At 32.9% G+C, this 11,198-nt stretch overlaps 1 protein-coding gene across 6 annotated transcripts; it reads left to right on the top strand.

Annotated features, from left to right (window-relative positions):
• The first annotated feature begins 1,046 nt into the window (after nucleotides 1-1,046).
• LOC131063950 (uncharacterized calcium-binding protein At1g02270) lies at nucleotides 1,047-9,444 on the top strand. Of its 6 annotated transcripts, none has more exons than XM_057997950.2 (10): nucleotides 1,047-1,139; nucleotides 5,764-5,862; nucleotides 6,049-6,154; nucleotides 7,201-7,421; nucleotides 7,612-7,688; nucleotides 7,772-7,886; nucleotides 8,021-8,146; nucleotides 8,415-8,519; nucleotides 8,655-8,747; nucleotides 8,868-9,444. In XM_057997950.2, exons 2-10 carry the CDS (start codon nucleotides 5,824-5,826, stop codon nucleotides 9,135-9,137), a joined length of 1,152 nt encoding a protein of 383 aa, XP_057853933.2. In that variant the 5' UTR covers nucleotides 1,047-1,139; nucleotides 5,764-5,823; the 3' UTR covers nucleotides 9,138-9,444. The 6 variants fall into 6 exon arrangements, with proteins under 6 accessions (XP_057853933.2, XP_057853931.2, XP_057853930.2 ...); XM_057997948.2 differs by lacking the exon at nucleotides 1,047-1,139 and adding an exon at nucleotides 4,012-5,103; XM_057997947.2 differs by lacking the exon at nucleotides 1,047-1,139 and adding an exon at nucleotides 5,358-5,443 and having other exon boundaries at nucleotides 7,583-7,647.
• The last annotated feature ends 1,754 nt before the right edge of the window (nucleotides 9,445-11,198 follow it).

Below are 11,198 nucleotides of genomic sequence, written 5' to 3'. Positions count from 1 at the left end.
TTCTTCCATCTCTTCCTTGATCTCTTTCTTGTTACCTCTCAATCTCTCTACTCCTATATCTCTCCCTCTCTCTACCTATCACTATATATCTCATTCTATCTCTATATTTATCTTTTTGTTTCTCCCTCTCTCTACATTTATCTATCTCTTTTGATCTATATCTCTACTTCTCTCCATTTGTTTACCTCTTGATCCCTCTCTATCTCTCTGTCCCCCCCTTTCTCTTTATATCCCCTTATTTATCTATCTCTCTATCACTCTATCTCACCCCCTACCCCTTCCTTTATTTTTCTCTATCTCTTCCTCTCTATGTCCCTGTCTATCTCGATCTATATCTCTCCCTCTACCTCTCTATCTCTCTATTAACCTCTCTCACTTTTCCTCTCCCCCTTCTTAGTTGATTTGAGGCTATCATTTTTCATTGAGACAATCACCTCACAAACAATATCATTTTCAAAATTTCTTATCAATTGATTTCATATACTACATAAATATATGTAAAAAATAGACCAAATTTTGTCCTAATTGACCTTCCACACCTCTTCCACATACCCATTGCACCACAATATGCAATTGCTAGTTTGTATCAAATATCATATATAATTTGATTTGAATACAATGTATGAAAACTTTGACTATAGAAAAGAAAAATGATTTTTTTTCTACTCTAATTTCTCTCCCCTGTGCCCTAAATCCTGTCATCGGTCCAACCATCCAAAGTGTAGTTAAACACACTCTAATTCAATTATCCTTCACAATTGTTGGTTTAACCAACCGTGGTTCCTCAATCAAAGCGTTAATCCAAGGTTGGCAGGGATTATCCTCATCCAATCTACGCTACAAGTAAGCTCGCGACCTGTCTTAATTTTCTGTTTTTGGCGTAAATACTTGAATTGAACTGAAGAAATTCTTTTAATGTTGTCGCTGGAATTTCTGCTTTCCTTTTTCTGGTTGCCTATGCAAATGTGTTGGAATTTGAGCCAGTGAGACTTAAATAAAATAAAATTTCTGTCTGTAACCGATTGCCATTGTTTTAGGGTCAAGCGAAAGAAAAGCTTTGAAGAAATGTTTCAATTGCAACATTTCACGAGGACAGTTGTCGCTACATTTCTTTTGAAGTTCGAAAGGCTTTCGAGCAGGTATGTAGAAATTTGTGCTGGCTTTATTTAATTTTTTAAAAGATTTTGTGGCTTGAAGGTTTTCCTTTTCTATTTTGATGTGGCATTTTGTTTTGTTGACAAATTCCCTGACTGATTGGTGATGATTTGTGTTAATGGCGTTATGGCTTTGAAAATTTAATGTTGGAAGCTTTATCCTTTAACCTCTGCTTTTGTGCTTTCGAAGACACGTGGCCTGTTGAAGGCGCATTGCATTTGTGTTTGTCGCCCAAAAAAATCAGAACCTACAGAAAAGAGGGGAAAAAGAAAAAACCCTCATTTGCACCATTTGGCAAGGGCTTTAACCAGGGCTTTAATGTTCTTTTTTTGTTTAGGGATGTTGATTGATTTCTTTCAAATTTGAAATACATTATACTCATTTTTTTTTATTGAACAAAGTAAAGGTTACAATAAAAATAAATAAATAGTAGTCTAAGAAGAGATTACAGGAAAGGAAGAAAATAAATACATTGTCAAACAGTTGAAATCAACAGCTCACAAGATTGTAAAAATACAATGGTATACCTAACTGATTCAATCAGCTCACTACAACATTGAATAACATAAAAACTATTCAACATACAAATCAGCAGCTCATCAAAATGATTTAGACAGTAGAGATATTTGTCTTGTATTTTTAATCAAAAGGTTATTATGTATATATAATGCTTTTAATAAATAAAGCTTAAAAAACACATTATGAATTTCTTTTTTATGCTCATTTTTTAACATTCTTATTATGAGAAACTTGCTATATTTAAAATTATGATTTATCCTATCTCTTAAATCACACAACCTTAGCATAATGTTTTATAAGAATTTCTAATTTTAAAATAATAATGATTTATCTTATTGCTTGAATCACATTACCATTACAGTGTTATGCAAGAAAAAAAAGTACAATTATGTAATTTTTAATATAGAATTTAATTAATTATAAAATTTAATCTTTCAATAAAATTTTTAAAATGTTAACATGGAAATTTTTAACCTGACCCAAATTAGATGAAACCACAAATGAAGGACCCTATCTCTTATGAAAGCACACCATTAATGTGAATAGTACAAACCTATGAGCTTAGTCACCTAACAAGAGCACAAAGATCACAAGCATGCTAGCTAGTGAGGGTTTGGAGCACAAAGTGACTAACATTGGTCATCAACAACTTCAACACAAAGATTCAAACCCACAAGCACAATAGATCAATGAGGGTGTGATGCCCATGATCACAATTGTCCAATGAGAGCAACCACAATGTCACAATTTAACCATCATACTATGCCATGAACAACCTTATAATTGACTAATTTTGTAACTATTAGTTTATGCGAGTTTTTGATCAATGTTTCGGAGTGATCCATCATCAGAATGAATGAGAGCACATTAAAGCACATTAATCAAAAAATGAGTGATTGCAGACTAGGATGACACTTAAAAAGAGGGGAGAAAGAAGAAAGACAAATAAAATAAGAATTGGAAAAGAACAAAAAAGAAAAAAAAAAAAGAAAGAAAGAAAATTACAAAACATTATTTCTTCTTTTTGTTTTTTAACTTTTAATTTTTTATTGTTGTATTTGTTGTTTTTTTCTTTCATTTCTCCTCTTTTTAAGTATCAAGATAGTCCGCAATCACTCATTCTTTGCTTAATGTGCTCTCGTTCATCTGATGATGGATCACAGAGTGTGATTGGAAATATCGATCAAAAACTCGCACACAATCGTTTTGAGAAGCTAATCTATGGATTGTGGAAATCTCATTTCATCAACTATTAGTTTATATTTTATTAAATATGTTATAATTTTTGTTATTTAAATATGTGTTTTCAATTAGTTCACTTAAAATTTAGATACACTTATTTTATTAGAAAGAAAAACAATATCTATTATTAGAAAAATGAAATACTTAGAATTATATTTAATGATCAAATATATATTTTATGCACACTTGAGAGAAAAAATATGCAATGCCTATCTAAGATAATGACAATCTTTGTGTAACAAATATTTGTAGCATGGACTAAAGAAGTGGTTGTTGAAAATTAAAGAACAATGAAATTAAAAATGTGAAAAAATTACTTCAACCAAACTCAATCCCTATCAACAAACTCAAAAGCTCTTTTCAAAGAAAAGATTCCACTCAAATTTCAATGAAGAAAACAATTACTAATAAACAACCAAAAAAATAAAAAATTACTATCATAAAAAAAATCAATTACAAACATTAAAATAACATAAAACTAAAAAAGATCATTACTACACTGTATAATTCCAACGAAGTATCAATTTTAATTTTCTTAATGAGCTATAAATTGAATTGAATTCAACTGAAATTGTCATACTCATTATGTAAAATGTTTTAACATATAGATATATTTTTCACTTTTATTCTTGACTACAATTTTTTATTATCACTAAATCTTTTTTTAACAACCATATGAAATCCCCACTCAAAATTTATATTTCATATATTTGTAAATAAAATAATTCTTAATTAAATTATTAATCCAAACCCAAAATGAATATTTCTCTACCTTTTTAAATATAAATAAATAATTTAAAATATCTTTATAATTTATAAAGATTTGGAAAGAATGTTCAGCAATAAAATTTTCAATACAACCTACATTCTTTTACCCTATAAAAATAAAGCAACTTGCTTCACTAATGTAATGCAATCTATTTTATAAAAAAAAAATTGATTTTATTATTTAATATATTAATTAAAAACTGAAATACTCTTCCTCTCATAAGTCTTAAAAGAACATTACCTGCAACTAAAGGTGCATTACCAAATTACTACATCCTAGGAAGACTCCCCATGACTGGTTCTGACTCAACTCAAAACCAATTTGTTTGGTAAAAAGGTTGGTCTATGCAGGATCTACTCCCTTATGACCGGTGAATCTCGTCCTGTTTACAATCTACTCAAGTTCTTTAATATTTTTTTCAGTAAAGCAAAATTAAAAAGAAACCGACATTTCCTCCCCCATCACTGTCATTGATCTGGCAGCCATGTTTCTTTACATTCTAGCCATTCATTATGACTGGAACATTCATCCAAAGCTTTGCAGGGTGAAGCCACCTTTATTATTGAGCTCCCAAAAATCTTAGATTACTGCTGCTCACGAATTCATTTAATCCAATAGTTACAATTTACAATTCAGTAAAATAATACTTTTTCATCAAACTATTGGTGGACAAGTCTTTGTTTTGCAATTTTTAATTGCTTATTTGATGATTTTGCTGCGTTTGCCGGTCACTAAGATTTTGGCATCGGGACAACAAAAAGGTGTGCTGTTATAAAGGAATTTTGTGATTAATTTTTTTTTGGTGGATTCTTCCCCCTGTGGATGGTAAGTTTGCCATCATCTTCATCCCACCAGACAAATAATTTACAAAATCTTTGGTGGATTCTCCCCCCTGTGGACGGTAAGTTTGCCATTATCTTCATCCCACCAGACAAATAATTTACCAAAGGGCCTCGCGAGATTTTCAGTGCTCAATAATTTTTGATTCTTTGAATTTTGTGATTAAAAAAACTTTCGGTGGATTCTTCGATCTGTGGGCGGTGAGTTTTCCATCATCTTCACCCCACCAGACAATTTGCAAAAAGACATCGCGAGATTTTCAGTGCTCAATAAATTTTGATTCTTTGAAAGGAGTTGTCCCATTATATCATATGGTTATAAATCCACATGAGTACTAGCTTGAAGCTTGATGATTACGCTTCGTCTGCTCCGCTTTTATGTATAAAACTCCACTGGATTGTGTGAAAAGTTATTGTGTAGGCATGGAGACGTGTGGTGCAGAGTTTGATGAGGAAAATCAAATTTTTGTTTCAGAGAGCAGTAAAATTCAGCACAAAAGAATGAATAGGAAAATTGGAAACGTTTCTTGCACTACATTCAATATCCTTGCACCAATATACAAGCGCATCAATAGTGAGGTAAGATCTGATCTGGAATTATTTTCATGTTTATCGATGAAAATGCTTTTCGTTCTGGGTCGCTATTGTTTTCATGTTTTAAAAATGGGTATGCATTTATTTTTTGTGAATCGATTATTTGTTTCGATATATGTGTAATGGGTTTGAGTATTCTTTTTTGAAGGTAGATTTTGTTCATATATGTAAAATGGGTATTAATGTCTTTTTCTGGATCGATTTTATTTTCTTATTGGAAGAATGGGCTGGATGCATTTTCCCTAGGTTGATGATATTTCATAGGTGTACAATGTTTAGGGATGTACTTTTCTGGGTCGCTTCTGTTTTCATATTTGTGAAATGGGTATGAATGCATATTTTCTGCGTGGCTTCCGTTTCCATGGAATTGGCATAATATATATTTTCCCGGGCCACTTTCGTTTGGATTATTAATACTTGGAATTTTGTGCTGCTGCGTATCATCCACGGCAGATGAATGCTTTTCGTAATGCAGACTTCTTTTGGCAACAGAGCATCTCTTTACTGTTGGCAATGTAGAATTTATTGTACTTGATGGGAAGAAAGTGTCCTCTCTATGGAATCCACCATATATGCTTATGTAATTTCAGTTTGCATTTTGGATCTCATTTTACCTAAATCTTTTGTTGTCATTGACTTTTGCAGATCTGTCGGGAAAGCCAGTTCAGGGAACGTTGGTGGAACCGCAATAAAGGAATACTTGACATGCTTCTCAAAAAAGAATCATCTGTCATTTGTTTGCAGGTAGGTGATTAAAATAGAGCAGCTAGCTGTTAGCAATCACTACAATTAGGGCATTTTTATTGCCACACGATACAGGGATTTTAAACTGCCAAGCAATTCTAGGGTTTGGCTTCAGACGAAGATCAGGGCATTTTGTTTGTAGCTGACTTAGTTCTAAATTCTTTTGCCTCTTTTGTTGACTATTAGGAGTTCTGGGTTGGAAATGAGGAGCTAGTTGAGATGTATGAGCGCGACTTGAAAAATAAAGGCTATGCAATTTATAAACTTGGTCGTCCCAAGAACCGTGGAGATGGTAATTCTTGTTTCATTTATTGCTTTGTTTAGTATGCTTAATTGTCTTTGGTTTAAAATTCAGTTTTTCTGGGTTTTGGATATTTGTTTTGTTAGCATTACAAACTGAAATGTGTAAGTTGATAGAAAAACAAGAAGGTTGCCGGTAGAATTCAGCCCCTAGAAACCTTTCTGGAGGTTGTTCTATTTTTTCTTTTCCCTCTAAACATTGTCTTCACCAGATTATATTTAAGCGCTATTTAATGGATGGGCTAAATGATCCTGTTTGGACATGATTTACTTGATCTGACACCATAGCCAGGCATCTTCATAGTGGTTGCTATGAACAAGCACATGTATTGTAGCAGTCACAACTTCCAAATGAGTGTATCAGTCACAACTTCCCAACGAGTGTATTGGATTTTTCAAACCATAAACTGTGAACTCCAAGCCCGGAGGCTACACACAGTTATACCTTTATTTGTGGTAGTCAGAAATGGTCACTGTAGTTAGTACTTTAGTAGGTATTGTTTACAAACCGTGGGAAAGATTCTCTACAAATCACAGGAATGATGCTTAAAAGAACATTGAACAACGGTGTGCTTGTTGGCTTTCAATAAGCTTTAGATAGGCTATTCCAATAATTCCAAAGTATTTTCTGCAGCTGACAGAATGAATCTCTGGCCTAGTTGAATTTGATAAAGATTATACCAAAATAGTCCACCTCTGTACTTGTCTCTTAACTGACTGTTGATTTGCAATTTGAATAAGTACAGGTATAACTTTGTTCCATTTTTATCGCCAGTTTCACTGAATTTGTATGTTACCTTGGTTATGTATTTGGTTGTCACTGCAGATAAAATTGTTTTCTTTATCATTGTGTTATTACTTATATGTTTTATGACCTGAATTCTTGAACATGACAATAAATCATGTGAATATGCTTGGTAATTCTGCATGATTCAGATATGTTGAATTTCTCTTTGTAAGCCATGGTGTTTTGAAATCTAATTACTCTATATATAGGCTTTTTGCATCATAAAATTGAAATATTTGATATTTTGGCAGGTCTTCTCACTGCAGTCAAAAAGGATCGTTTCAGAGTAGTAAAGGTTAAGAAATTGCTATTGAATGACAATGGAGATCGTGTAGCGCAGCTATTACATGTTCAGTCTGTGCTTCCATTTCGTCGAAGCCAAAACGGAATCATTCAGCAAGACACACTGGTTGTCAACACACACTTGATGTTTCCTCATAATTCAGATATTTGCCTTGTTCGTCTCCGCCAGGTCTTTGTCTTTTTCCTCCTCAGTTGTTTTTCTACTCATATGTAGACGTTAAATTTTCATCCCAAGAACAGCTCTGATTTCCTTATTTACAATGTGTATTATTGTTTTTCTCTTTTGGAGCTTCTCTTATCTTTTTCAATGTTCATTATCATAAAATTCAGGAATCAAAGAGGACTGTTATGTTTAACAGGTATATAAGATCCTGGAGCGCTTGGAAGCCTACAAGGTAGAATGCAAGCTCCCCTCTGTCCCAATAATTCTATGTGGGTAAGACCCAGACTTTGTTTCATTGTGTTTCAAGTTTTGGATTTTTGAAGATTTTGCCTTTCTAAATATTGTGCACTATTCAGAGACTGGAATGGAAGCAAACGTGGACATGTCTACAAATTTCTACGTTCTCAAGGCTTTGTTTCATCCTATGATGCTGCTCACCATTACACAGACAGTGATGCGGATGCTCATAAGGTCAGTATACTATATATCTATATGCCACTGCCTGATTTCATTTGTTTTATTTCTCCCCTGCATCAATTTGAGAAGAAACATACTGCGTACAGATTCTGCATTGTCACTTAATGTCTCATTTGGGTTTCATACAGTGGGTTAGCCATCGCAATCATCGTGGCAATATCTGTGGAGTGGATTTCATCTGGCTTCTTAATCCTAACAATTATCGCAAGTCTTTGAAGACGAGCTGGAATGAAGCTGTATTTGGAATTGTAAAGGTTGTTGCTAATTAGGAACCTTGAAATTGAGTGCAATTTGTGGTTGTTAAATGACTGTTTTGCTGTAAATACAAAACATTTATTTAAAAAAAGAAGTGGGAATAGGCGTCATATTTACTAGAATCTTTTAAGTAGAAGTACTCCTGGATAGAATGTTTTCCTTTGAACCTTTTTTCTTCATCTATCTCATATGTGGATTAGAGGTAGGCATCCCCTGAAAGCCACATTATACCTTCATAATGTCTATTGTAATATATTCTGACTGCAGTCTAAATTGTGGGAGGCTGGTTTGAAAGATAGAGATGCATTCTGCCACTTCAAGTCTGAGAACAGTTCTGTTGATTATGTAAAATTCTCGGAAACTCTGGATCAGGCAGGTTTAACTTCATGTTTTGAAATAGTGTGGATGTTTGGATCTCTAAACTTTGTAATTGGTCATTTTGCTTGATCAGTTTGGTTCTAGTGTGTCTAATGTCATTATAATCTTTGTTCCAAAAACATTCTCCAGCTTGTCCGCGGTCTTAGTACTGAAGAAATTGAGGACTTGTGGGCAGCAGTTGATACCAATAGAAATGGAATTGCTGATTATGAGGAGTTTCAGGCAAGCACAAGCCTTTACTTTTCTCTTTCATTACAAATGCAAAGTTGTTGTCTTTCACATGATATGATTGAGAATTCTATAGCATGTGATTCTTATTTGGGGCTGTTATTTATATTACAGAGAGTGTTGAATCCTACAGAGCAGTCTGCTGCCCCTGTATTTAGTAGGCAATCGGCTACTCAACATTTAGTTGGAATCGACAGAAAGCTGCAGGATGTTGAAAATCTGCAAGAATCGGCATTTGGTTTTGATGTTAAGAAAGCATTTCTATTTCCGCCAGAGGTTGAAAGGGGAATGTGGCCTGATAATTATGTTCTATCTGATCATGCTCCCTTAACTGTTGAGTTTGCTCCAGTGAGGTTACCAAGGACACACGAATCTGTGTGTTAATTCTTTATCACTGATGCTAACAACAATGCTAACTGTTGTATACAGAAGATAACACACGAATGACCCGATAATAATGAATATAAGGTTGGGGCATTTTAAGTGGCTCGACTTGCTTTAAGGTCTTGTACCATAGTTTCAACAATGGGGAATATCTACCTGTACATCACACTGATTCTCTACACAACCTGTGGCATTCGTTATGCAGCTGTTGGAAATTGGGATTGGATGTCCAAGAAGTTGAAACTAATATCTTGTAACGATGGGAAGAATTTTTAATATATTGAGAGCTTGGAAGAATTTTTTTATACATTGAGGTTGAAAGCTTGTAAAGTGTATGTAGAATTGCAGGGATGAAATCCAGCTCTCCAATCTTGATTCTTTTTTCTTATAGGGATACCATTGTTCTGTTGTTGATGCAATTGCAGTTTACTATTTTAAGTTTACTCTGATAATTAATTTTTATTTGTTAGGCAGGATAGGATAATTCATATGTTTTTCATTATCCTCTCAGTTTTCAAAACTTAAGGTTATTCCATGTTTTTTGGTTTTAATTTTTTCATCATACTCATCGGATTTGAAAATTATGAGGTTATCTATTTTAGATCTTTTTCTAATTGAATCAACAATTTTGATATAGTCTTTATAATGTGATATAGTCTTTACAATTTTGATATAGTCATTATGTTCTTCTCTTGCATTATATGATGCCCCTCCCTTGGCCAGACTCGATTTAACCTAGTTTGATTTTGGATGACTTTTGCTGTAGTTTTAAGTGGCTATTTATGATTTATACTTTATGGATCGTTGGAGTGATGATTTATATGATGATGATCATTGTGTGTTTATGTGATGAGTAGGTATGTTCTGTTAGTAAGATGATTATTGAGATGGATTATATATGTGATGTTAGGATTTAATCATTATATTTATCGATGTTTAATTGTTATGATATACACTGTGTTTTATCTTTGATGTGCTTGGGTGAAAGGGAAAAGTGTCACATTGCTCTTTACGGATAAGCTACGTCGCTTCCATTCCCTTATCATGGTATGATATTATATGGTTTTATGTACATGTTCGATAGTTTGTTTATGCAGCTGCAGGTACCGAGCATCGACTTCCCCTGAACCTTCAGGTTTGAGTGTGCTCTATGACCCAATGGTAAAGTGGAAAACTGAAGTTATCAGGCAGACCCTTGTCGTACCATTGTTCCTACGGGAACAAGACCCCTTGTCAAGTACCTTTGTTCATTGTTTGCCAGTCATGTCAGTGTTAGTCTTGTTGGCATTTCGTGTTAGTCTCAGTTCCTTACCCTTATGATTAGTTTAATGTTTTATTAGCAAGAAAGTATTAATATTAATACTTTAAAAGTAATTGAATACTAATAATTAATTAAATAATATAATTAAAAATTGCGCATTATTATGTTTAGTTAATTATGATTTAATCTAATCTACTGTTTTGAAAATAATTTATTAAAAGGGAATTAAATATAAATTATGGATTTTATGGTGCTAATGGAAAATTAATTTTAAAGGTAATTAATAATTAATTGTTTTCAAAATTCAATTTGCAGGTGTGGGGAGTTACAAAAATAAAATAAATTAGTGAAATTAATGAAAAGAATCTTGCATGCTTTTTGGTAGTTATTTTTAGGAGAAAAGTTGGTTTGAAAAGAAGAAATTGCGAAAAAATTCATAATAGAATAGATGGGAAAGAGTTTGGAAGAATTTTTTGGAGTTTTCTAGATCTGTGTTGGTTGGGTTTGTTGGGTTTGGTGAAGTCGTGGATTTTATTTTGGGGATTTTGTTCCATCTTTATATTGGTTAGGGATAGTGTTTAGAGTTGGGAAATGTGATCTTTTTTTTCCTTTGAAAATTTCATTGAAAGTTTTGAAAAAAATCTGAATTTTGCTTTGATCAAAATTTAAAAAAAAAAAAAAAAAAAAAAAAAGTCTATGTTTTTGTCTCTGAAAATTAAGGTTATAATAATTTGGAATTTTATTTTGAAATCATTTGGGGTTTATAGATTTCCGAATGCTAATTTTGGGTTTAAATTTGA

Source organism: Cryptomeria japonica, chromosome 11 (assembly GCF_030272615.1).
Source record: "Cryptomeria japonica chromosome 11, Sugi_1.0, whole genome shotgun sequence".
Taxonomy (NCBI): Eukaryota; Viridiplantae; Streptophyta; class Pinopsida; order Cupressales; family Cupressaceae; genus Cryptomeria; species Cryptomeria japonica.
The sequence above is the reverse complement of the archived record's forward strand: the minus strand, read 5'-3'. Positions and strand labels throughout refer to the sequence as shown.